General features: G+C 58.9%; 1 protein-coding gene across 1 annotated transcript; it reads right to left on the bottom strand.

The window, feature by feature from the left end:
* Positions 1-1,453: 1,453 nt before the first annotated feature.
* On the bottom strand, positions 1,454-25,322 carry GFRA2 (GDNF family receptor alpha 2). The gene is made up of 9 exons (XM_040538456.1): positions 24,788-25,322; positions 19,936-20,250; positions 16,261-16,344; positions 12,165-12,513; positions 4,571-4,680; positions 4,334-4,474; positions 4,062-4,237; positions 3,114-3,167; positions 1,454-2,950 (listed from the first exon to the last, which is right to left on the bottom strand). Exons 1-9 carry the CDS (start codon positions 24,825-24,827, stop codon positions 2,822-2,824), a joined length of 1,398 nt encoding a protein of 465 aa, XP_040394390.1. The 5' UTR covers positions 24,828-25,322; the 3' UTR covers positions 1,454-2,821.
* Between the last annotated feature and the right edge of the window lie 1,731 nt (positions 25,323-27,053).

Raw genomic sequence — 27,053 nt, 5'->3', positions numbered from 1 at the left:
GGGACCCCGCGCCCGCCCGGTGCCTTCAGCGCTGCTCCTCACGGAGGTTCCCAAAACAACGCCATGCAAATGAAATCCCCTTACGCATCCTGCAGCTGCTGTCAGGAGGAAAGTTAGCGACTTAGCACGCTGCATCATCTCCGCCGCATCCTCCAGAACAATTCCCACTCCGCCTTCTGCTGCTTCAAAAGCCGACGGTGTCTCCTGGCACTGCCCTCCCTCTAGGAAAGGCTTTGTGTTCAGAAAATAAAAAGACTTAGCGAGGCTTTGGGAGGATAACTCGACGGGATTTTGCATCTCAGCCTCGGCGTGCCCAGCCCAGCATCAGCATTTCCACCTTGAGGAGCTCAGCTCCCAGCAGCCGGAGGTCGGAGGCACAGGGCGAGGGCTCACCCGCACCACTGATGCCTTCATCTTGTACAGGTGAATATTCATCATCATCGTCAGTGCCTCGCACCCTGCCAGCAAGGGCACAGCACCAGCAAACGGAGCATCTCCAAGCACTGCCCTCCTCTTGTCCCCCTGGCACTTGGGGACCACCAGAAGAGGGGGGACAACCCATAGCCTGGACACCCGGAGCTCTGTGCTGGGGATGGAGGACCCAAAGAGCTGCAGGGAACGGGACGGATGCCTTGCTGGCAGTCAGGAGGGAGCAAGAAGGAGAAGATAGAAATGTCAGGATTGCAGATGGGGTTAGGGTAGGGAAACGCTCGGCAGATGTGGCATCAGATGTTTCCCTCTGACCTTTATAAGCAGCGGAGGAAATCACGCCGCTGCCAAGAGGAGCACTCCACGCCACATCTATGCTCAGCCCCTTTCCTACAGAAACACACTGCCTCCACCCTCTGCAGAAACATCCCAGCCAGGGCTGATTTTGGCAGCAGGCTTTCGGCACACCCCATGCACCAGGAACCCCGAACCCGGCCGCAGAGCCCCCCCAAACGCCGCCCTCCCCCCCGCACACCGAGCCGTGCCGATGTTTTTTCGGTGCCGAGCAGCTTAGCACATCTGGCTCTCAGTTTCCGAGCTGTCATTTTCCTGGCTGTTAGAGGAGAGGATATGTTAAAGAGCAGCCTGGCTTTGCAGCGCGGCTCCTGCGAGAGACGTGACATGTTTATTTTCCCCGCGCCAACTCGCACATCAAACGCGGTTTGGGTTTCTGCCTCGCAAAGGGGAATATTGGTCCCTTCGGCAGCATCCCGGGGGGGCACCACAGCCCCTGCAAGCAGCCTGCTTCACCCTCCAACCCCCCCGAGATGCCCCTGCCTGCAAATCCCTAATTCTGCTCCCCAGCACGAGCAGTGATGTGGGAGAAGGGGCGTCCGACTCGAGAAACTTGAGGTTTTGTATGACCCAAATTCCAAGCTTTCATTTGGGTTTTAAGTGCTGTCAGGTGGCTGTGGAAAAAACAAAACAAAACAAAAAAGAAACACAACACACAAAGGAAAGGAGATGATATTTTCAAAACCAAAGTTATTTCGCATTAAAAAAAAAAAGGCCCTGCCACATGGGAACGTGTCAGCTCCTTTGAAATGTTTGCTTGTTTGCTTGTCTCCTGGAGCAAAACAGACAGGGAATTGTTCGCAGCCTTGCAAAACATTTCCACTGACCCGAACCCGCGCGTTTTGGTAGCCAAGCATCCCCCAGCCCACCCGGTGTCCCTCCTGCAGCAGCAGGGTGAGCAGAATTTGGGGTGCTCTGCAGGACATGGACCCCATCCTGCACCCCACAGCTCCAGCACCGGCCGTCCCCCGGCCCTCCGAGCTCGGCTCTTGCTTCTGCTTGGTTCTTTGTTCTTGATTTATTTCTTTTTTTTTTTTTTCCTCCATTATAGACATCATTTAAAAAAAATAAACTTTACAATAATACATTTGTAGTCGTTGCCACTTGAGCATTTCTTTTTTTAAAAATAAAGGGGAAATGAAATTTAAAAAAGCCACACTGTAGATGTATATGGTTATGTATATACATACATATATGTAGGTATAGGTGAACACTATATACATACACTATATATGTATATATAAAAGAAAACTGAGTAACATATAGAGGTTTCCAACCGCTGCTGGGGTCGGAGCCCATCCCAACCCAAATCCGACAGGACGAAGGATGGAATATAAAAAGATGCAAAAAAAAAAAAATCTCCCTCTCCAAGTGACAGACTGAAAGCATCAGGACAACCTCACACCGCTTGGATACCGATTTCTTTTCTGGTTTAAAATTCTCACCGACAACGGGAAAAGAACAAGAAAAAAAAAAACCAAAGGCAGTAATGATGTAGAGAGCTGGAGCGAGTTCCCTGGCCGGAGGGAGACGGAGAGGCTCCGGTAGCACGGTCGTCCTCCGGAGCAGGGTGATGAGGATACGTCCCTTGTCCCCACGGAGTCCCTGCAGCGTGCCCGGGCTGGTGGCTCCTGCAGCCAGCCCTTGCCCGAGCTCTGCTCGATGCTCGTTTTCCCTCCCCGGTGCCGTTCACAGCTTTGGCTCCCCATTTTGGGGGGGGGGGGGGGGGGGGGGGGGGGGCGCGGGTGGGTTTTGCCACGAGCCATCGGGCTCCTGCTTCAGCAGAGAAACCCAACGCACCGTAAAACGAACAACAAAAAAAAAAAGGCAAGGAAAATAAAAAAAAAAACACAACGGGGGGAAGAAAACCACCAAAAGTTTCCCAGCGCCACAAGGGTCCTTCCACCGCCGTGCCGTGGTGGCATCACCGGTGTTTGGGAGCGTTGCAGTCCGGAGCCCGAGGTGAGCCTTCGCTTTCCGATGCTCCCGAGCCAGCACCGGCGGCGTGGCCGAGGCTGGGGCGAGCGTCCCCGTCCCTCTATAGCACCAGCACCAGGAGGAGGACGGGCACGGCGGGCAGGATCCGGCCCGCCCAGTGCCGGCTGCCGCCTGCCTTGGGGTCTACGAAGGTCTTCTGGTCTGGCATGGTGTCCGTGGTCAGCTGGGTCTGCGGGCGAGGGAAGATCAGGCAGTCAGCAACACCCTCAGGTTTATTTCTGGGGGGAAGGAGCCTATTATTTTTGCCCATGGGTCGGTGAGAAATGCAGTCCCTGGGATGAGGTCCCCACAGCAGCACCCCCTCCCCAGGCTCTCCCCTGCCCCCAGGTTACCTCTGAGTAGCACAGGCTCTGCTCTTTGGACTTGTTTAGCTTCTGTCCATGCTCCTGGAGGGGAGGAAGGAGGCAGGCTCAGGGCAGGCTCCTGCACCCGGGGCTGAACCCCAGGGCTGGGCTCCCTGGGGTCTTTGCTGACCCCTTGTTTTTGCAACCAAAACTGAAGCTGCAAGCGTGGACGCAGCCCCATCTGAGTTCCAGGTTCATTCCCCCTGCAAATGACCCTGCTCAGCACCACTGTGAAACCCACAGGAATCGGTGCCCCCATCCCCAGAGCAAGGCACCCAGCCGCAAGCCCAGCAAAACATGAGAAAACTCATTTTCCCAGTTTCCCAAAACCACATGGAATGCAATCGCTTGTTTGCACCCTGAACAAGCCCGGGGCAGAAGTGGGGCTCGGGACGGGTGCTGAGCATGGAGCAGGATGCAAGTCCTCCCTTCCCTGAACCAGGACCCCCGGTCCCACCCAGCAGAGAGGGGGGTGCTGCCCCAGGTGGGGCAGTGCCGGGTCCCTGTGCTCCAGCGTGAAATGGAGCCGCTGATTGTCTCATGGGGCGGCAACTAGAAGACAGAAGAGGTAATTACTCGAGCGTGCTGGATCTAATTAGAGACTGCCCAAGGGTGACATTGCTGCCCGCACGTGCTGCGGGCAGAGGCGATGCTCCCCCGGCTGCGTGCACCCACCGCTGGCACGGTGCTGGCTGCAGCCGTGCAAAGGGTGCTCAGCGGGCACAGCACCGCCTGTGCTGCAGAACCACTTGGAGCAGGACCGGGGGGGCAGATCCTGCCAGGCACCTGGGTACCAACAGCCCATGCAAGCCAAGCCGTGCGCTCGTGGCTCGCACTGAGCTGTGCCAATTGCAGAAGGGTTTTTTGGAGGTCCAGAGCAGCCCAGCACTGCACCAGCACCCCCAGTTTGCAGCAGGGACCAGGCTGGGCTCCTACCTGGATGGAGGTGCAGGTGGTGATGACGCTCGTGTCGTACATGGTGTTGCTGTAGCTGATCTCATCGGGCAGGGACGGGGTTTTCTCCGTCTTGGGCAGCACGGTGATGGGGAGCAAGGGCTTCTTGGGGGTGAGGTTCACGTCGGTTCCGTTGCCGAAGGCCTGGATGGCGTTTCCTGGGTGGGCAGGAGAAGACATTTACGTGGGGGTCGTGCGAACGGGTTGCTGGCCGTGACGGGCAGGGGAAGGAGGGCGATGGGGGAGCGCCTTACGGAGGCAGGGGTTCTCCGTGAAGTCCCTGAGGAACTTCTCGCACTCTTCCTCCAGGTTGCCGCTGCCTTTGCAGGAGCACCAGGGCGAGATGGTGATGCTGGTGGTGCTGGCGTCCACGTAGTTGGGCGTCATGTCGAAGCCTGCGCCCGGGAGAGGAAGAGGAGGAGAGATGAGGGGCTGAGGATGGGCTGTGGATGGAGAGAGCCCTCCTCGCCGTTTCCTGTCCGAGCACTCACCGATGAGCCCTGCGTAGGAGCCCAGGCACGCCTGGTAGTTGTCCCCGGGGCAGCTCGTCAGGGACTGGAAGGAGGCTTGGCAATTAGCATGGAAATCAGCCAGCCGGGACCTGGGGGCAGAAACAGGAGGGAGAGGGACGGGATTTCACCTCCGCTGCCGGCACCGAGCAACTCAGCAGCGAAATTTGTAAAAAACAAAGGAAACGAAAGAGGATGAACAGGATATAGAGGAGAGCTCAGTGAGAGCTGGAGGCTCCAGAGCTGCAGCGTGACCCCAGCAGGCGCCCACCCCCAGGCAGGTACCCCCCACCCCAGGGACCCCCACCCCTGTCCCTGCTGCTCCCCAGTCCCCACCCCACCGCTGCCACCCCATAAAACTTCCCCACCTCATCTGGCTGCGCCGCTCCCGGCGTCGTTACGCGACTGTAAAATTTGACTGCTTGTTTTTATCTTCCCCTCGAAACGTTAAAACTCAGAGTGCAATTAAAATGCCGGAGGTTGGGGTTTGTATGTTTTTCTTTTGTGGCTGAGATGGGAAAAAAAAAACAAACGGGAGCCTCGCAGAGAGCCCAGGGGCTGGGACAGTCTCACGTCCCTTTCCTTGGGACAAACCAAGTCACCGCAGTGGAAGGATCAAGAAATGTGAAGGATGTAGAAGGGGATGGACAGATGGCCTGGGCAGACAGACGGATGGAGGGCAGTTTTCCAAATTGACTCGGTCATTAGATGGATAGACACGAGGCTGAACTGTGGCCCGGGCTGGATCTCAATCACAAGGAGCAATCGCTTCGAAGCGGCCAAGCTGCTGACACTGTGGATGAGACCTTGCATTTCACAACAGAAAACCTCCTCGGCTCTTTTTCTCACGCGTCATATAGAAAGAAGAAAGCATACATTATTTTCTTTAGCTTCCTTTTCCTTCCTTCTTAATTAAATGTCATCTTTGTCCAACCGGTGATTGAATCATCCAGCAGTACCTGCCTAAAGCCACGAGAACTGATGAAAGTAAAGGCTAGAAACTGTTGTTTTTTAAATAGGAATGATTTGTTTTCAGGAGGTTTTTGATCAAATTAAATGGAGGAACAAATGAAGCAGTGATTGAATGAGGTAGAAGGGATCTGCAGCAATACCTTACATTTATCCAGCACTTTTCATCACAACCGCTCTTGAGCACACTAAAGGGAAAAGGGCGCAGGCACCGCCTAATCGCAGCCAGTGCCAGGGAAGGGGACAGATCCTGCTCACCAGCACGCGGCCAGAAGCCTGCTGCAGCTTCACGTGTTACGTACCGGGGGAAGGACAGAGGAGGGAACAAAGCCCAGCTGCTTGGGGCTGCTCCAGGGCACCGGCTGCTCCATGCCGGAGCGCAGCGCTTGGTGCAGCACAGCCTTTTTCCTGGAGACTTCTGCTGTTTCCAGCCACCCGTGACCGGGGCTTTTTCCAAACCACCGATGCATCCATCTCTCATGGAGCAGCTGAGTCTCTTTTTGGGAACTCCCCCACCCTTCACACCCCAGCATCACCCCACAGCATCCCTTCTGCTGCTTCCCACGGCCGGCTTGCGCGCAGCTTTTGCCCATCAACCGGCGGCTGGCGGTGCCAGTTGGATTATTTCCCCGCTTCCACCAGCTGTCTGACCCACTTAGCGCCTCCCAACAGACCACAAATTTCCAGGGCAAGGTCGGCCTCTTCATCTGGGTTATTGGAGCACTCGTGACGAGAAGATGGGACTCCTGGGCACCGCTCGCTAGACGTGGGGAATGCTAAAAATCAGCAGTAAGGCAGCTGGCACCCTTTTTACCAAGACACGCAGCCAGGGATGTCTGCTCGCTTGTGCGGGGAAACCTTGGGGTCTGGGGCCCAGAGGGGAGAGCCTGGGTGGGCATCACACAGCAGCAAAGCCCCAGCTCTGCTCCTTGCTCGTGGTTCCCACCGCAGGGAGGTATTTTGGACTCCCTCCCTCGCTCCGCGGGAGATAAAGTTTCCAACAGCATTTCCCTCTGCCCAAATCAGAGGCGAAGGCACGTCAGTTCTCTTAAAGAACTGTGGCAAGTTCATCACCGAGTGCCATGAAAATTTGTCACGCTGCTCCCCGGGGCCCTGCTCCTGGCTTGTAGCATCCTCTAAGGCAAATGTTATTCTTTTCATAATACATGACAAGCCAGCTGGTAATCTTTCCAGAATATCCAAGCCAGATGTCACTCTTTCCGTTGTATACAATGAGTTCGCAGTCGGTGGATGAGGCTCGAACTGCCAGGAATAAACCTTACTGGAACCAGCCCACGGCTTCTCAGATTTCTGCTTTTAAGTGCCTGGGCAAAAAGGAGATGGAGCCAAGTCCATCTGAGCAGAGACAGGAGGAGTTTGTGCCAAACTGCTGGCTCGTGGCTCGAGGTGCAGGTGGGCTCAGCCAGTCCCTGCCTCGATACGCAAGAGCTGGGCAGGAGCGAGCGGGGCTGGCAGCTGGGGTCAGTGATGGGGAAAAAAGGAAGACACCGAGCATGACCTCGTCCATGTCTGCTTTCCTGAAGGGCCTCCAGGACAACCCTCTAATGATATACATCCTTCAAAGCCAACCCTTCCACGGCAGGACTTGCATTTTTCATTTTAGGTGCATGCCAGCCCCTCTGCAAGGTCATAGAATCATGAAGGTTGGAGAAGCCCTCCAAGATCGTCTGGTCCAACCATCACCCTGCTACCAACGTCAACCACATGTCCCTAAGCACCAGGGACAACCCCAGTGGGGTTTCCTTCTGGGCACCCATCCCAGATAACTCATCTCCTGCCTTGGTACCACGCAGGAAAGCCTCAGCAGCTTGCCAACGTGACACCTTCTCTCCAACATTAAAAGTTACCTGCACAGCAGAGAATTTCAGATTTTTTTTTTTCTCCACTTGTTGGTACATTGCGATTTTTGAGCAGAAAAATCCCCGGAACAGATGCGAGGTGCCTAATTGGGTGCTAATTGTTCCCATCACCACATGCCTATAAGAAGTCCGAGCCCGGCGCTGGTAATAATTCTCTACCCATCAAAGCGAACAGCATCAGGCTCTCGAATATTTCATGCAGAAAATGTCCGAGCTGCAGAGATTACTCAAGACATGTTTTTCACAGGCAATTTACAGGGACCAAGGAAAAATGGCTTTAATAGACATCAGCGCAGAGAGGCGGCATAGAAAAAATGCCTGCCCCCCCTCCCCACAGCTCGGTGGATGTTCAAGGAGCTGTGACAACACACAAAGCCCAGCAAGACATAAAAAGCTCCCGGGACCCACTGGGTGCCCTCCTCCCGGTCGCTTGTCCTGCTGGAGATGGATGCATTTGGAGCCAGGGGATGCAGAAATAAAAACTGAGCATCTGACAGCAAGGGCGGCATGGCCAGGTAACGCAGCGAGGCGTGGGGATGGCATCGGCTAAGGGAACAAAAGAGGAGCCAGAGCAGGACTCCACTGCTCTGGATGACCCTCTACAAAAGCTAGGAAATAGTTCACAGGGGAAAAAAGGATGGGTGGAAATACTTGTTTTATCCAGGAAAAGTTATCGGCCAACTTGGCTTTATACCTGATTTAGTGAAAATCACGTCTTTGGAGGATGAGCACCGGTGCTCATAACCAGCCCAAAGCTGCCCAGGGAGATGGGGACAGCAGGAAAGAGGCAAAAAGAACAAACCAAAGGAGAACAAAACAAAGGAGAACCCCAAAATTACAGAGTAAGAAGAGCCAAGCTAGCTTGAGAAAAAGGAAACGAGGACAGAGAGACCAGGGGCTAGGTTGGAAGTTGTTAGTTAAGAAGTTTAGTTACCAGATGTATTTTAGGACACTGCGTGTTGATTCATCACGGGTAAGAGTGGTTGAATGATTTTTTTTATCCTCTTGCCTATGCTCAAACCCTATCATTACCCGGTAAGTGAAGGGAAGAATTAAACACACGCATCATTTGATTTTAATTGAAGGACTGTTCTATTTCATTGAACTGCTAACTAAGCCGAACAGGAGATTGTGTTTACATAAGCAAACCCTGAGTCAGTATAGACTTGCTGTCACATTAAGTCAATACTTATGAAGGCTCTCTATTTAATTATTCAGTGCGAATTGACTTATTATTGTGTTAAGAGTGTGGGCAGCCTTGAGCAAGGTGGCCACGGAGCTGAGATCGCTCCCGGCTGCCTCTGCACATGGGTGCCCACGGGGTCCCCGGGGAGAGGCACCCCACTTACATCCTCTCTCCTCCCCATTCCTTCCTTCGGTGGGAAGCCAAAGCCCCCAGCCCTCACAGATTTGATATTTTAGCTCCAATTCAGAGGTTTTTGCAGGTAATTGCAGCCCTGATGCAGGCACCCACATTGGGGACCCCGCTGACCATGCCCTGTTCCCCCTTGAGACGCTAGCACTGCTCCCCTCTGCCTCTCCCGGAGCTGCTGCTAAATCCAGGAGCATTTTTCCCTCCTCCTCCTGCTCCTCCCCGACCACGGACAGCTGAGCCACGCTTCCGAGCTGCTCTCATTATGTGGCATAATGAGAAAGTTGAGCTGCGCGCCGCTGTTTATCAAGGCGACATCCATTACAGATGGCACTTTGTGCTCAGCAAAGGGCGTGAAGGCGAGGACGCGGGCTTAAAAGAAAGCATTTTGCTCCCGTGTTTTGGTGTTTAATTGATACGGAGCCAAGTCTCCCCCTTGGGTCATCGGTGATGGAGCAGGGCTTCCCCTCCCCTGGGCACAGCTCAGGAATTGGATTCACAACCACAGCCAAAATGAGGCTATTTCTGCCCAGTTTTACCAAAATGAACCTCACCAACACACACACACGGACACAGGGGTCCTGCTAGGAGCCAGGCAAGATCCATCCCCCACCACCACCACAAACACTGCCTGAAATACACCGAAAACTAGAGAAAAGTCAGGAAAATGAACAGCCACCCTGCCTTTGGATGCTGAGGAGCAAGAGCCAGTGGAGGCTGGGAAATTCTTCAGCACCAGCATCAGTGAAGCATATAAGACCAGATTATTTGTGTTCCCGACTTGCTGATGCAAGATGAAAAATACAGCAAACTGCAGCTGCTGAAATCAGCTCTTTTTTTTCCCCTCTCCTTCCCTTTCCCCTTAGCTGAGGTTAGTGTTTTGCAAAAGGTTTTTATATTCTGGGAGCTAAAACCTGTCCGTTGCAATCAGGCACAGAGCTCGGGGAGTTTGTCAGGCTCCTCTGCTGTGCCGGGAAGAGCTCCCCGCACGAAAAGCTGCACAAATTGCAGCCATCTGGGCTTGATTGCACCCTGCCCTCGTGGCTGGAGCTGGGTTTGGGGACCAGGAACCTCATGGAGGGGTTCGGTGGCCTCGCAGGTGCTCCTGCTCTGAGCATCCCCAGGCACCCAGCTTGGTGCTGATCACTGCAAAGTGCAGAGGAAATGTCCCCATAAAGGCACATCCCTGTACTGAGGGCTTCACCCTTCATTAGGCATTCAGCTGGGAGGCCTAATTAGGGTCTGAGCCCGTGCAGGAGTGTTATCTCATCTCCCATCACTGGTGGAGCAGCAGCCGATCTGCTCCTGAGTTCGCTGCCCTTGCCAGTCCCATGCTCTAATAAGGATGAGCATCAGTCTGTGATCCTGATCTGATAAGTGCAGGCATATTTCCTTATCCCACAAGGGACTGAAAGCTGCATGTGCCCACGGGCAGGGGCGCAAAGGTGCAGAGGGTTTCATGCCCAGTTGCTTCTAGGTGGGTGCAAGCTGGGGGCGGATGCTGTGGGAAGCAGGACAAAGCCAGCACACTGCTTAGACACGATCCCAGCACTCGGTGATGACCCCGGCCGCTATCCTCTCGCCAATCCTTCGTTATTTCTACAGGCAGAGGAGAGCGGAGGCCCCCAGCATCAGCCCCACAGACCACTCCCCACCTGCAAAACCAGCCCCAGGACGCAGTGCTGGGACTCAGCTTGGATCAGGCTGAACACCGAGGGGAAGAAGCACAGAGATGGAGGGGGAAGGATGGAGGAGACCCCAAACCAGCAGCGGGGCAATAAAGCACATCCCGTGCGTGCACGCCTGCTCGCTGGGAACACACAGCGCACCCAGCCTCTGCCAGAGCTGTTCCCATCCCAAATACCTGGGATGAAAAAGCCAGACCCTCTCTCACTTGCAAAGCAGCATCAATACAGCAAAAAAAAAAAAACCTTTTTGTTTGTTTTGTTTTCCTGCTGGCCTCCGGGGAGGGAGCTCAGCTCAGGTGCAGGCACTGCTCACCCCGGATAGGTCACCGCTTTTAAACACTTTCGCAGCTGCAAAACCGAGGAGGTCAAGCGAGCTGCTGGAGCGTGTCAGCATCCCCAGCATCCCCGGGCTCCCCGCCGCAGGCTCTTAACCCTTCTTACACCCCCGTGCTGCAGCCTGGTTAATGCAGCTGCTTGTGATGGGGGTGTGAGGTTTGGGGAGCGCCCCCCCGCCCCCGAGCAGAAGGGACAGGATGGGACCTTCCTGCAGCACAGGCCAGTGCGCACCATGCACAGCCTTGCCAGGTCCCATTGTGGGGAGAAAACAGCCAAGATTAAGGCAAAAATCTCTGCACACCGATGCTCAAAGCTGGATCCAGGAATAAATCAGGGTTTGGGGCACCTCTCCCTAGCCGGGCACCATCATTTACTGCCGGAAAATGCATTTCCCCCATAGAGCAAACAGCCCCAAACCCCCAAAATGGGTTGTTCCCCGCCACTAGCTGGGCACATCCACAGCATTTAACGCCTGAGCAAGCCTCTCCTGCTGACAGAGAGGTGCTGCCATTAATTTGGCCGCGGCTCAGTGCAGCCCTGATATCTTTTATTCATAGACATTGGCGTATTGTATTACTTTTTGATAAAAAGCCACATTCCCACACTTCAAACGCAGTTGCTCGCAGCCGGGGGAGGACCCAAAGCGCCGTTATTTATTTTGTCACTGGGCTGTGGGAACCTCCATCACCGTGATGGCAACAAGACCCTCCTCCTCATAGCAAACTTATTCTTTACGAGGCTGATCCGGACCCTGGAGGGTGACAGGAGGTTTTTTGCCCTATGAATAATGAGTTTCATAATGGAGAAAAAGCCTGATCTCCCCCGACTTCGCTTCAGCACCGGGAGAGGAGCACGTTTTGCCAGTGATGGGGTTTCGCTGTGGATGCTGAAAGCACACCGAGGGATTTTGTTGGGTGTGGGTGTCCCCAGTGTCACAGAGCCTCAAGATGAATGTTTGTCCTCCCCACGCCTCGGGGAGATGGAGAGCCCCCAAAGCTCACAAACCATACACAGCCCTGCACAAACCCGTGGGCTCACCCCGCAACAAGGGGGGGGGGCACCAGACTCTGGGCCCCCTCCCAGCACACCAACCTCGCCACAAGTGGCCAGAAACCCTTAACCCTCCCCATTTCACACGGCAAAAAAAAAAAAGCTGGGCTAATGGAGGACACCCAGCCAGTGAACACACACAGCTGGGAGGATGCAAAAGCCTCGGGGCAACCCACAAACATGGAAAGGAGCCGTGCAACAAGAAAGCAATGCAAAACCAGCCACGGCCCCGTGCAAAATCCCCCTCCAGCACCGAGCAGAAGCCGTCGCGGATCCCCTACCGGCAGAGGTGGTCGGCCCGGCACACGTTGCGCAGCTCCAGGCAGTTGGGCTTGTGCTTGTCCTCGTAGGAGCAGGAGGGGACGATGGTCTGCCGCCGGCGCTCGGCGCAAGCCTGGTCCTTGCAGGAGCAGAAGAGGAGGCGGTAGGTGTACTCGCTGGGCACGCGGTCGAAGAACTGGCGCAGGGCTTTGTGGCATTTCCGCCGGCTGCAGTGTTCGGTGGCCGAGATCTCCTTGCTGCAAGTGGAGATGTAGCCCGAGCGCAGGCGCTTGCAGTTGTCGTTTAGGTTGCAGGCTTTGGCCGCGTCCAGGCAGTGGTTGCTTTTGGAGTTGGTGGCCGGGTCCATTCCTGCCCCGAGAGCGAGAGAAGGGGAAGAGGTGAGCCTGGTCCCTGGGGACACGTCCTCGAGCCCCAAGGTGCCACCAGGAAGGGGCTGGCACTGCCGTGTCCCTGCTGTGCTGGAGGTGGGGAGGGGATGTACTGCCACGGTCCCCCCATCCTTTCACCCCCTGCACGATCTGGAAGCCTTCCTCCAACAAGGAAGGAGGTCACACACACCAAGCACACACGGGGACCTGGTTAAACCATCCTCAGTGCATAATTCATGCCATGAATTTACAACATTTTTTTTTCCTCCAGTCAATTATTCGAAGAATAATTATTAATTATCCAGCCTGCTCCAAAGCAGAATAATCTGATGAGCTTCACGGGGCCCAGCCAGCCCCTGTATCCCCTCCTGGGGCTCCCAAAAGCCAGGTCACCCCCAGCCATGACCCCAAAAGGGCCAAGTCCTGCCCTGGCAGGGACGATGGGGACAGAGCTAGGCACCAGCCGTGTCCTGCATCCACCCTGGGAATCCCAGGTGTCAGCAAATAAAGCAGCCAGGGAGAGGATGGACAGAGCCAAACCACCAAGTGGGAACAAACGCTGATTTTTTTCTATTTTTTTGCTTTGTTTTTGTCAAAATGATGAATTGCCCTTGGCAGGCCAGGTGCTATTTTAAAAGTCACCTGACTGCACCAGCAATTTCTTCCCTAATTTCCTCTCCTTCGCAGCCCAGCCAATTTCGTGGATTCTTCCATTGTCTCCTGGCTTCCACTGGCAAAGACAAATGACAGCACTGAGGAGGGTTTCCTACCGGGCGTGTTTGTAAGGCCCTGGTAATTAGCAAATGGCAATCAGCTGCCTTGGGGAGCATGGTTCCCCTTCCTCGCTTTGCCTCTTTGAGTGCAGTGATGCCCATGGCCCTGCTGCTACCCAGGGCGTGCAGGATCTGGCTCCCCAGGTGAGGAGAGTTTTGGGGGCACCATTTGCAGCCCAGGACCCAACCTGGGCTCATTTTCCTGCAGTTTTATCCAGCTTGGCATGAGCACCCCAGCCTGGAGCTCCTGCAAGCAGCAACACCTGCATTAATAGGTCCTAATTAGAAGACAAAACCTGCTTTCTCCCCAGTTTTGTCCCGTGCAACCCCCCCGGCTCCCACCCTCTGTGCAGAAGGGGTGCTGCCAGCCCCCAAGCCCACCCGCCAGCATCCCTGGGAAAGCTGCTCTGAGCGTGTCGTCAAACACATCACCGGTGGGGTTAATGCCCCCTGAGATGGGGGGGTTGATACAACACACCTAAAGTGAGTGCTTCTCGTGATATTTGATTTATAAGCACATCTGCCTCGAGAAATGGTGCAAGAGGCAAGGAGGTCGCCGGAGCTGAGAGAGATGTTTTATGGAGGGTGATGGGAATAAAGCTGTGAGAGGGGGAGAAAGGAGCAAAGAGGAGCTTTGCGCCCTCCTGTGCAACCCCAAAGAGGGGACGGGGCGGGAATTTGGCTGCAGGAGCCCCCCTAGCCTGGCGGTGCCACGGGGTCCCTCCAGCCAAGGGCTGATGCCAGAGGAGCAGGAGGGGATGAAGTGTTTGAAGAGGAAGGAGGAGCACAGTTCTCCTTTCTGCTGGTCCAAAGCAGCCCTTGGCTCTGCAGGGGGATGCAGGGAGCCTTCGCAGCCGGCAGCTCTCCAGCACGAGCGTGGGATCTGTGCAAAGTGCCGGCTTACTGCCTAATCCTCCCGAGCACCGCGCCTGCCCTGCCCCGGACCTGCAGGGACCTGGATGCATTTTAATAGAGCCGATGCTTGAGAGCGCAGGGTTCCTGGGGAGCTCATTAATAAAGCACAGGCATGAAAATTTCATGAGGCGGGCAGGAGACGGGGGCCAAGGAGCTTCGGGAGCAGCGGTGCCACCGGCTGTCCCTGCCCGATCGGAACAGGACGGGGCTGGGGACAAGAGGAGGAGGGCAATGAGGAAGGCAGCACGGGCTGAGCCTGGCCACCCGGTGCCCACCAATTCTTGGGTGCTGGCCCCGTGCTTCCCAAGCAAGGGGCCGAGCCTGGCGGGGAGCTGCTGCAAACCCTGGTGCTGGGCAAGCCTCTTGATCTCGCTGCTCCAGTTCCCCCAATTCCTTCTTGCCCACGCCTGCCTCTTTCACCACGGCTTCTGTTCCTGCAGGGCACTGGGCAAGGCTCTTGTTTTGCACCATCCATCCTCACCGGGACGCTCTGCTCTGCCCCGTGCAGCTCAGGGGGCTCTGCCCCCAGCCCCCTGCTCCCCTCGTGCTCCCAGCTGGGGCGCGAGAAACCAGAGCCCAGCCGCGAGCATCGAGCATCGCCTCCCTCCCTCCCTCCCTTCCTCCTCGCAAGGTAACGTAATCCCTGCGCTATCCCCACAAGCAATTAACAGCGCGCCGGCTCAGCCTTGTTATCCAGAAACAACAGCAACAACTCATTTGCTTCAGCCGCTTGGGCTGCGGGTCAGGGCTGGGGGTCCCGGCGGGCTCTCCGCACCCCCAGCCCCACACGAGGGGGATGGAGAGGGGCTGGAAGCAGCAGCGAGGCCACCCCGGTGGCCACGGCACATCTGCGGAGCGTAGCCCCCGGTTCCCCCTTTCCCCAAAAGCCGGAGGGGCTTCCTTCCCCTCTCGCCTTGCATTTCTGAATAAATCAAGCCGTGAGCGTTTAATCTAAAAATCCCCGCTCCAGAAACTCCGCTTTTCCGACTTTCCAGCGGCTGAAATATTTCCTTGACGATAATGCAATCCAAAAAGGCACGCGGGAGATGGGAGGGGGGTGGCATCGGCATCCCGAACCGGCACTGAACTCCCCACGGGGAGCCTCGGAGAGGGGCTCCAGGAGCCAAAACCCGGCGGGTGACGGCAGCGAGGGGCTCCCCGAGGTGCACCCATGAGCTGGGTGCACGGTGAGGGGTGCCGGGGGGGGCGCAAGGCTCCCCGAAACCCCTGGGTGGCTCTCAGGGAAAGGGTTAAGAGGAGAAAGAAGCCAAGGCATCGCTGACCTAATTCAGAAGAGGGGTGGTGGCAGAGCTGAGGGTTGTCATGGAAATAGATGGCAAAAAAAAAGTTCCTAATGGACCGTGGTGGTTGGGTTTGGGTTTGGAGAGGAGGGCGTAGGGCGGAGAGGTGCTCCCAAGGGCTCTGCTCCTCCTCCGAGCAGCATCCCAGGGCTCAGCTCCAGGCCAGCAACCCCAGGGAGGGACAAACAGGGTCCCCCCCCCGGCTTCCCAGCCTCCGAGGCCACAGACAGGGCATCCCTCGGCTCCCAGGACACAAAGGGCTTTTCATGCAGGACCCACGGGCAGCGGGAGGCTCTGCGCCCCGTCCAAGCCTCCCCCATCTCATGCCACAACCCCAGTGGATGTGGCAAGACAAACGAGTGACTTACAAATCCCAAAGCCCACCTTCTCTACTTATTATTCACCCATGGCTAGAGTCCAGAAGGTAAAAACCTAAATCACAGCCTGGGGGGAATTTAGAGCCCAGCAGGAGGACGCTGTCGGTGCTCCGGGCAGGGGCAGCACCGGACGATGCCCAAGCACCAGCTCTGAGGAGATGGAGGAGAAGTGGGCAGGGAGATTTCGGGCAGGGAAATTTCAGGCAGGGGGATTTTGGGCAGGCCAAAGGTGGGCTGGGGGAGTGCTGGAGTGAGCTGCAGGGGAGGGAGCTGCAGGGTTTCACCGGCAGGGAGCTGGGTTGCAGGTTTGTATTCCCAGGCAGGAGCAACCAAACCAGCGGAAGCATGTTGCTTTTATTACCTGAGAAAATTGAAGCGAGTCTGAATATATCAGAGAGACGAGAGGTGACCGGCTCGTAGGGGGAAGCTTCATAAAATTCTTCTCCTGGAGTGGGAGGGAGGAAAGAGAAGGGGAAGAGGAAGCAAATTAAAAGAGCGCAGTGAGCGAGCGCGGCCACGCCGGGCACGGCCACCTCCAGCTGGAGAAGGGCAAAGCAAGAAGCACCCCAAGCACAGCCCTGCGGGGCAGGAGGAGCCCGCTTGGGCCATGCTCTGGGTGATTTTTGCTGGCTGCCATGAGCTCGGCTCCTTGCCCCAGCTGGGTTTGGCCTGAGCTCGGGCTGAGCCCCACGGTTCAGCGAATTCACACGCACAAGGTCAACGTCCCGCCGGCACGGCCGCACAGCCCCGGCCAGCTGCACGCCGGAGCTTTAAGGGTCTGGACTCAAGGCCGGATTTTTTGTTGTTTGTTTGTTAACGAAAAAAGCATTTCCTTAAAAAAGAAGGCTGTAAAAAATGTCTTCCGCTCCGCTCTGCCTCTGGTGCGCTTTGGAGAAATGGGATGGTTGTCGTGGGGTGGGGGGACGCAGAGCTGGCCGGAGAAGCAAATCGTTTCAGCACCGACCTACCCACCCTAAATTCCTCCTTCCTCACCTGCCAGGGGAATCCCCAGCCCAGCCGCTTCTCCCCCCCTGCCCTAAGCACAAGCCCACGTGCTTTTGCTGCGCGCCCTTCGTGTAACTCCAGAGAAATTTGATTTCAGGAGAACCGCAGCTCTCGGGGGAGGAAATGCTCTCCTCAAACCCCATGAGCCGCAAGATTAAAAAAAAAAACAACACAGACTATATATTTAATATATATATAAAAATAAATCAGTGGCCGGACCTGGAAAGCCCCGGTCAGAGGCTGAGCACCAGCCTGGAGCATCGATTTCCATTGTGCCTGGCAGCCCTCGGGGCCGGATCCTGCACCCTGGTGCCCTCGCTGGGGGTAACCCCGCTGTGCCCCACGGCTGCAGCTCTCCCGGCCACCATTAGCCCAAGGCAGCAGCATTTAGCCCAGTAATTTCAAGGATATTTAAGGATTATTAAGGAGCCACTTGACGTGCTGGAAAACAAGCTCGTGATGGGGTCGGGAGCGATGGGGGAGGGCACGAACCCAGCCCTGCAGCCCCTCAGCGCTGTCCCTGGGGAATTTTGGGGAGGGCAGAGCCGGGAGGGGAGATGGGGAGACCCCAGCTGGGGCTGTGGCCGTGGGTTTCCAGCCCTGCCGTGCTCAGGGGGATGCTGCGTGATGCTACGGGGGGGCAAGAGCCCCCACCAGGGACTGATGATGATGATGGTCCCGGAGGAACCAGGCTCCGGGCAGCGTGTCCTCCCGTTTTGCTGGGTTTCCTAATGCTCCAGTGACAAATAGCACCTTTATTAAAGTGCATTTAGGAAACACTGTAACCTCACGGTATATTGCTTTGCCAATGCAATAAATAATTAAATACTAGCTGAACCCTGCTGCTTGCTAGGAAAATTACCGAGCATTAAAAGGGCAGAGGACTTTTCTTGAGCTCGCTGAGATGCAATTAACCTCCAGGAACGAGGCTGGAGTGAAAGCAGCCCTCCTTAATGGCAAGACTGCCTCGCTCCCGCAGCCCAGGGGCTGGATGGAGGCGGCCGGGGCACAGCATCCTTGCTAAAGGCACGAGGTCGGGGCCTACCCCTGGCTCCTCGTGGCTCTCCCACTCGCTGGTTTGTGCATCTTTAAGCTACGAGCTGCTGCATCTCCCCAGAGTCTCTAGACCTGGTAAAATCTCCTGTTTTTCCCTCACGAGTCAAAGCACAGGTCCTGGAGTACCCATCGAGCACTAAAGCTCCCTCCATTCATGTCTGCAAAGCCCTCTGAAACCGCTGAAGGAAGGCTGCTAATGAGGGGTAGAGAACAATTAAGCACTAATTCCTGCTCTGGGCGGGTTTGGGGGCTCGCTCATCCCTGAGCTGACCCAGATTTGAAGGCAACTCCAGCAGGGCTCACCGCAGGGGGCTGCGTGCTGGGGTGCAAGCACTCCTCATCCCTGCCACCGAAGGCTCCCAGCATCACCAGCCTCTCCTCTGCCTTCAATCCCAGCTCCCGGGGGTGGGCAGAGCCCCGTGCCCACTGCGGGAATGGTTGTGGGGTCTGCCAGGGGGGATGCTCTGCCCCCTGCCAGGGAGAGATTCTCCTCCGTGGGCTGTAAAATGTGCCCCCATCCCCTGCACTCCTCTTGAGGAGGTGGATATAAGCCAGGACAATCAAACAGCAGAGGACCAGGAGTTTTTCCACGCCCAGATTCCCGGTGGAAATGGGGCCAAGCTGCCACCACACGCTGTGCTGCAGGTGCTTGCGCACAAGCTGCCACTGCCCAGCCGGGTGCATGCCCTTGCATGGGCTGTGCCGTGACCCGGCGGCTCTGGAGCAAGATTTTTGCACAGGCTGGAGCTGGATTTAAGAGCTTCCATGTGCAGAGCCGGCCGTAAGCCCATTAGAGGGATCTGTGCTGTCAAGCTGGTGCTGGCTCTGCCCGTCCCCAGCCTGGCAAAGCTGCGCAGGGGTGGTCGGAGAGCCGAGCAAACCCCGTGAGCAGCAGCCCCAGCCCCAGGCGAGCCCCTCCCCACCAGTTTCTCCCTCTCCAACCAGTTCCCAGCCCCTCTGAGCCCTGGGCCAGGAGCCAGCCGGGTGATGGGGCAGCCCCAGCCCCTGTGGTGGCCTCGCAGAGGGGCGAGGGGCCGAGGAGGAGCCCCCGCAGGCAGCAGCTAATCCTGCCTTCGATGCACAACCCAGCCCCGGCCTGGCCAAATCCAATTTCAATTACCTGCGCTGCTCCAGCCTCTGATTTACTCCTCCACCAGGCTGCAGTTACGGCAGCCTCTGGAGCATCGCCCCTGCGTGGCACGACCCCAGCGAGCCCGCCCTGCTGCCAGCCCTCCCGGAGCAAGGACTGGGGGGGTCTGGGGGGCAGCGAGGACCTCTGCACCCCAAGGGGATCCCCACAGCCCCTGAGATGCTGCAAAGACCTTGGTGCCAGTCCTGGTGCCCCTGGAAAGGGCAGACAGAAGGGGAAGTGCCGGATGCTCTCAAGAAACTCCCTCCTACCCTCTTTGTCTGCAGACCTCAGAGCACTTTGCCTTTCAGATGGGAAGAGGAGACTTGGGGCTTGCCCAAAACCACAGGAAAAAGCCCCCGTTTCCTCCAGCGTTCGTGGCAGACGAGGCTGTGGGGCTTGCTTCCAAGGCTCCCCCGCACCCCAGCCTCTTGCAGGGGGGAACGGGGTCGGTACAGCCTGCAAACCCTGCTCACACGTGGGGAACAACCCCGCAGCCTCTGGGGGACACGATTCGGGACCAGGAGGGAGGCAGTGGCAGGAGAGGAGCCCTGCGCCCACGCTCAGCTCCCTCCCCACCACGTGGTAGCAGTCAGCTGTGGCTGCCAGCACAGCCCCCAAACCCATTTCCCCCTTGCCCCAAGCCCACCGTGGGCACACCGCCCCCATCCCATCCCACACCAGCATCCTCCGACCAAGGGGGGCACCAACCCCTGCGCAACCCCCAGCCCCATTCTGCTGGAGAAAGCAGCAACCCCCAGACCCCCCAGACCCCGAATAGGTCCGGGACCCCCGCGCCCCATCACCCCCAACCCCACCGCCACCCCGCAGCACCCAACCCCATACCTTCGGTCAGCCCGAGGTGTATACTCCAGTAGATCTGAAGGCACTGCAGCTCCTTCTTCATGCCCCGCTTGCAGCGGCAGTCGTAGAGGGGGCTCTCCTGCAGCACCTCCAGCGCCGCCTGGCACTCCTTGTTGGCCAGCATGGTGTTCCTGTCGCGCCCCGCCAGGCACTGCCGCAGCGTGCGGTACCGCGAGCTGCAGCTGGGCTCGGCCGCGCACAGCTCGTTGGCTCGCACGCAGTCCACGGGCGCCCGCCAGCCCTGCGGGTCCTGCCCTGGGGGGGACGGGGGGGCGGCCAGCGAGCGGAGGGTCTCATCTGGCCCAGGGGAGGCGGGAGGAGAGAGGAGGGCAGAGAGAGGTGAGGGGGTGTTGGTGGGGAGAAGTCCTTGCCCCGTGCGCACCCGCCCCGAGACGCCGAACTTCAGCCCCCAGCCAGGTGCCCTGCAGCGGGGTGCAGATGGGGTGCGGGTGGGTGCAGGGAAAAGGGTTGGGGTTGGTTCGGGGGGATGCCAGCCCCGAAATCCAGAGAGATGCGAGCAGACTCTGCACCGCTCCCCTGCACCCCTGCACCGCTCCCTTGCACCTCTCCGCTGCTCCCCTGCACCTCCCCACTGCTCTCCTGCACCCTCCAAAACCCCGCAGCACCCCAGAGAGGGATCACATCCTTCCTCTGCTCGCAGGCCCTGCCTGCCTGGATGTGTCCTCAGTTGCACCCTCCGAAACCATGCAGCACCCCAGAGAGGGATCACATCCTTCCCTCACTCCCGGCCCCTGCCTGGACGTGTCCTCAGCTGCACCCTCCAAAACCCTGCAGCACCCCCCCAAAACCCCGCAGCAGCCCGGAGAGGGATCGCATCCTTCCTCCGCTCCCAGCCCCTGCCCTCAGCTGCAGCCTCGCCAGGGGGCTGTGACACAGGAGGACACCGGCCCCTCCATTCCTCATGAAAAGCAAAAAGCAAACGGACAAACACGGCGTGTTTCCAGCCCTGGTGCCCGCGGAGACGAGCCTCCGCACACGACACCTCCAGAGCAAGCCAACCCAAACTCCCCATGCGCATTGCTGGCTTGTTTGTTTTTTTTTAGGTTGGGGCTCAGCATTTTCAGCCCGGCCACGGGATTATCAGGGCGTCTGACTCATGGGTTTTGAGCTCCCGGGCTCGGCAGGGCTGCAGAGCAGCACAGCTCGGCACGAGCTCTCCCCCCAGCACGGCCTCCTGCCTGCCTCTGTGCTGCACCCCTCCAGGAGGCCGTGCTCCAGCTCCTGCCCTCGCCGCGGGCCCTGCCTTGGCCGTCGGCCCCGAGCTCTCCCCGTCCTGCCAGGCACTCCCTGAGCTCTCCCGTTATTCCCATCGCTTGCTCGCTTTTTGCTTTCCAAAAAAATTCTGGCTAAGCAGAACCCCGGGCAAGGCGGGTGTCCCTTTGTGGGCGCATGGGGAAGGGGGACAGGCTGCAACAGTCCCCAGCCGAGCGATGGGGACAGGGAGGGGACAGCAGAGCCCCTGCCACTCCTGGGCCCCCATCTTCAAGCCTGCAATTGCAGGCAGGGAAAGCCCTGGAGCAAGCAAAGACGGGCACGGTGGGACGTGGGGGGCATCCTCGGCCACCCCAGGGGGTGACGCACAGGGACACCCCACTGCGTGCAACGCCCCCGCCACGAGCCGTGGGTGTCACTGCCCGTGGTGCCACGGGGAGCAGCTCCTGGAGCAGCAAATGTCAGCCTCCAGCTCCAAGCCCCTTTCCCTCTCCGTGGCCACTCGTCCGGGTACGGCGTGGGGACAGTGACACCTACAGGCATGTGACAAGGGCCACCCGTGTCCCCCCACCCACGGGGCCACGCAGGGAGCTCCACGCAAGCAGGGCTCGTCCCCTGCCACCGCACGAGAGGGGACACCGGGGGCTCGGGCGGCTCTGCAGGAGGGACAGAGCAACGCGGGGCTGGGACCGCGTCCTCCTGGGCTTCAGCTGGTGGCCCCAAAAGACCATCGGTGTGCTTGGAGAGGTCTGGAGGGCGTCCAGGTGAGCAGGAGCAGCCACAGGGCCCCTCTGTCCGTGTTAGATCCAAGGTGGGGTGGCAGGTGTCCCTGGCCACGGCTCTCCTCGGCCTCTCGGGATTATATTCCACAGGGGAAGCAGGCAGGGTCCGTGCACGGCGGGGGAGAAGCTGGCATCCCCAAACGCTCCCCAGGGCCGAAATGCAAGCTCTTCGCCACGAGACGGGTGAAGTTGTGGCGCTGCGAGAAGAAAGGGGCCGGCTCTGCATCCTCGCACGTCGTGAAACCACAGCCTTGAGCCTCCCAGCGAGCTGGGACAAGCTGCTCCTGCAGGGCGCTGCCAGACAGGCAGAGCCATCCCACGGCTCGGCACCACGCCGTCTCTCCTCGTTCATCCCGGCTGCACATCCCTCTGGCTCCAGCCCCAAGCCCAGAGCTCGGCTCCAATTCGTGCTCCTGCCTCCACGAAGCCTCGCTGCAGGTCCCGAGCCTCTCCTCCGGCCGCGCTCCCCTCTCCTCGCCGCCTCCGTGCGCCTCCCGGGCAGGGTCCGCAGGTGCCGGGAGGGTGCGGGGAAGGGAGACAGCTTTGCTCCGATGCAAAAAGCTCTGGAGCTCCTGGAGCATCCTCCCGAGGGGCCCAGCACCCTGGGCGGCGTGGTGCCGGGGTGGGAAGGCCAGCAGTAAATCCAGCCAGCACCACCACGTCCGAGCTGTGGATGCCAGCAGCACCGCGGAGCAGGGCACGGAGCTGTCCTGCTCCGGAGGAAGGGCGAAGCAGCCCGGATCTTTGCCCCAAAGCCAGCCACACGCTCAGCCCCGGCCGGACAGGCTGGAATCAAGGTGTTATTTCTGGGACCCCCCTCCCCTCCTGCCCCACGGCACGGCCAGGCCGGGCAAAGCCCCCCAAAACCCTGCAGGGGTGCAAGGTGGGGCAGGCTGAGCCTTCGTCCTACCCAAACCGAATCACGTCACGGACAAACCACTGGCTAAACCCGTATCAATAAAACACCCGCAGGGAATTTCAACGTAATCCTCGGCCGGCTCGGGGGGGTCAGAGCGCAGCACGGATTCGCAGGCAGAGGCACAAACCTCCGCCAGCCAGGGAACGAGGCAGCATCAGGCTCCGTAGCCACCATTCCCTTTTAGCTGTAATGCTTTTTTTCCTCTTACTGGTCGTGCCAGAGACCTTTGGCCACAGGCAGAGGGAAATATTTATCCTTGCAACTTGACTAAAAACAACAACAAAAAAAAGAATTGCTGAGGAGCATGCAGCCTCCCAGCCTTGCTGTCGTGGTAGCAATTGCGTTATCCCAGCTGAGAGGGATATATATATATATTTTTTTTTTGTCTCTCCGGAAAGAAAAGCCCAGATGTTAAGAGCTAAACCAAGAGCTGGGCTTCCTCCCTGCCCGGCCCCGCCACGCACCCAGGAAGCCCCAGGGGCACGGGGAAGGGGCTGGGGGTCTGGCTTTTGGGCTGCCAGCCCTGCGAGGAGGACAGACCGCGGCTTGGATGCCTCAGGTGGAGCATCCCGGCGGTCCCTGCCCTCCTGAAGCCCCCTCGTGAGACCTCCACCAGCGACTCAGCCGTGCCTACAAATGGGGCTGCCCCCCCGGCAGCCCCCATCGTGCCCCCAGACCTCGCTCCCTCTGGCTCAGCTTTGTGCCCGGACCCTGACAGTCCCCAGCAGGTCACAGGGAAGGACACCCCAAATTTTGGCTCAGCCCCCCGCCGCCCAGACCCGCATCCACACCAGCGTGGGGGCGGCACGCAGACCCCTCTCCACCACGGCACAGCATCCCCCCCCCAGCCAGCAGGATTACATCGGGGAGCAGCAGAGGGGATGAGCACCTGCCCCCCCCTTCACCCAGGGCGCTGAGCATCCCCGGAAGGTGCTGAGCACCCTGCACAGGGTGGGTCCTCCGCCGCGGGTGCCCTTTCGGGAGGTTCGTGTGCCAGCCCTCTGCAGCTCCCCGTCCCTTCTCCTCGGCCTCGCAGCCGAGGCGAGCTCGGCGGAGTTTTTCCAGGCTGCTGTAGAGCTTTCGGGATCGCTCGCACGCAGAGCCAGCGGGGTGCAGGCGCTGCCGTAGCCACGGCTGGAACACAGCACACGAGCCGCAGCCCTACACACAGCAGGGCAGCTCGCTGGCCTCCCGGGGGGAAAACGGGACCCTGCTCATCTGCTTCTTCTACACCCCGTGACCAATACAACCTCTGACTTCTCCCCTTCCCATCCCTTTCCAGCTGCACCTTCCCCATCGCCGCAGGAGGCTGCCCTAGAAATGCGAAGCGTTCTTCCTGGCAGCCACCAGAGCTCCTAAATAACTCACACATGATCGAAAGCAAGGCGCACGGATTGCAACAGCGGGGACGGCGATTCCCCGAGCACACGCACATGCGATTAGCTCAACTTTCCGAGCCCGCTGCTCCACGCCGAGCTCAAAGGCGCCTGCGGGAACGGGGGGCACGAAGGGCGCTGGGGGGCTCGGGGTGGGCAAATCCTCCGAAATGCAAATCCTCACGGTGCTGCCAAGGCGAGAGGGGACCGGGATCGTGCGGGGGCTCTGCTGCCGCACACCGGCCGCAGATCCTGCGCGGTGCCTTGGCCAGAGCCACGTCCCCGCCGTCGGTGCCCCTGGGGGGCTTCCGAGGGGTTGGCCGGGGTTTACCCCCCTGCTTTAAGCTTGGGTAGAGCATAGGCAGAATCTCCTGGCCCTAGTGGAAATCCCGCCGTGCGGTGTCTCGCCTCATCCCCCTCCTGATCCGGACGAAGAGCCAGCGGATGCGCAGCGCCCACAGCCCGCGGGCAGGGCGGGCCAGGGCAGGGCAGGGCAGGGCAGGGCAGGGTTGGCTGCCACTCACCTACGAAGAGGACGATGCAGAAGGCGTTTGCCAAGATCATGTTAGTAAATCCACGAGCTCCTCCACGGGCGGTGGAAAAAAGGAAAAAAAAAAAAAAAAAAAAAAAAGAAAAAAGGAAAAAAAAAAAAAGGAAAAAAAGGAAGGAAAAAAAGGGGGAAAAAAAAGGGGGAAAAAAAGGATCGGGGAAGGAAGCAAAGCCCCCAGACGAGCAGGTAGATCCCAAATCCGCACGGCTCCGCGAAGAAAGGCGAGGTGGGGGGGTGTGGGGGCGCTCCGCCCGGCAGCGGGGCTCGGAGCTCGGAGCCCCCCCGCACCCCCGGCCCGCTCCGCGCTCGGGGGGCACCGCGCACCGGGCACCGGGCACCGGCCACCGAGCACCGAGCACCGGGCACCGGCCACCGGGCACCGAGCACCGGGCACCGAGCACCGGGCACCGGGCACCGGGCACCGAGCACCGGGCACCGAGCACCGCCGGCTGCCGGCGGCTCTGAGCCGAGCGGGGGCTGCGCGCCCGCCTCTGGCTGCCGGCGGGGGGCGCGGCGAGGGGCGGCTGCGCTGCTCCGCCGAGCCCCGGCGGAGGAGAAGGGGCAGAGCCGCCGGGGCCGCCCCGCTCCTCCCCGTCCCTGCCCTCTCCGCCCCTCGGCGGGGCTCGGGAGAAGAACGGGAGGGGGGCAGAGGAGCTGCGGGCGCCCTTGTGCCGCCCTTCGGTGGGGTAGGGGCTGGGGGGTGCGGGCCGGGGGATGTGGCGGAGGGACGGCTCTTCATCCGTGGGTCCTTGCATCCCTGTGTCCTTCCAGCCCTGGGTCCCTATATCCCTGCGTCCCTCCCTCCGTGTGTCCCTATATCCGTGTCCTTTCATCCCTGTGTCCTTCCAGCCCTATGTCCCTTCATCCCTGTGTCCCTATAACCCTGTGTCCTTTCATCCCTATGTCCTTCCATCCCCATGTCCCTATATCCCTTCATCCCTATATCCCTGTGTCCTTCCATCCTTGTACCCCTCCATCCCTGTGTCCCTATATCCCTGTGTCCTTTCATCCCAGTGTCCTTCTATCCCTGTGCCCCCCCCATCCCTGTGTCCCCATATCCCTCTGTGCCCATATCCCTGTGTCCCCCCATCCCCATGTCCCCAAATCCCTTCGTCCCTCCATCCCTCCATCCCTCTGTCCCCCTATCCCCCATCACCCCACAACCACCCCCGCCTGCACACAATGGGGGGACCCCAGGGTGCCCCTCCCCGGCCACCACCGCCGCAGAGCCAAAGGTGAGCCCCCCCCTATTCCCCCCCCCAGCCCCCAGGGACCTGCTCACCCCCCAGCCCCGCTGTGACCCCAGGGATGGGGAGCAGGGACCCCAGCGGGCTGCGGGGACACAAGGAGGTGGCCAACCAGAGAAATGCCACCAGCTCCTTGGGGGGGGGAACAGCGGGGCGGGGGGGGGACCTGCCAGCTGATCTGCGCGTGGGAGGCATCGCACACCCCCGCACATGTGCGTGCACACGCAGCACGCGCACGCAGCCAGCGGGGGAATTATTCAGTCACTCACGGCTCCGCAGACAGCCCGCTTCCAGGCAGCCCCGAGCCCAGCCCTTCCCCATGCCCCCCCCTGCATCACCGCTGGTGTGTTTGGGGACGGGGTCACCTCCATCCCGACCCCTCTGCCTGCCCCTACAAATATCCAGGGCCGTGCAGAGGCGTGGGGCTCGCCTGCTTCTGGCTCCCCCGGCCACCACCGCCTCCTCCCAGCGCTGTCCTCCAAGCCTGCCGTCCTCCCCGGCCCAGGAAAAGGTTCAGAAAGAAGTGGGGGGGACACAAATGGATCAGAGCACTAAGCATTAGCGAGGCTTCTCGTGTAACATCCTTCCCGTCCTATTCTTTTCCTGCTCTTTGCTCTCCCTGGCTTGCCTTCCTTTTAAAAAAAAATAAAAGAGAAAGGAAAAAAAAAAAAAAAAAAGCCGACACTGACTTAGCAGGATGTTCCCGTGCTTTCACAGAGCCTAAATGGAGACAGCAGTGAAAAGTGGTGTCCTTAGCTGCCCGGCGTCACTTTAATTTTGTCAGCTCTCGCAGCGGCTCGCTGCTCTGGTAGGATTTACCCAAAAGTGCCGGTCCCCACGGAAAGAAGCTGCTGTGCCTCCCTGCGCTCCCCTCTTCGTGCCAGGGCGCAGAGATCTGAGCCCAGCAGCTCTGGCTGGCACAGGACACCTCCGTCTCCCCCTTGGGATGGCAAAAATCTGCCTTCACAGCACCCCAGCGCCCAGCAGGGGAAG

This window comes from Cygnus olor, chromosome 27 (genome assembly GCF_009769625.2).
Source record: "Cygnus olor isolate bCygOlo1 chromosome 27, bCygOlo1.pri.v2, whole genome shotgun sequence".
Classification (NCBI taxonomy): domain Eukaryota; kingdom Metazoa; phylum Chordata; class Aves; order Anseriformes; family Anatidae; genus Cygnus; species Cygnus olor.
The sequence above is the reverse complement of the archived record's forward strand: the minus strand, read 5'-3'. Positions and strand labels throughout refer to the sequence as shown.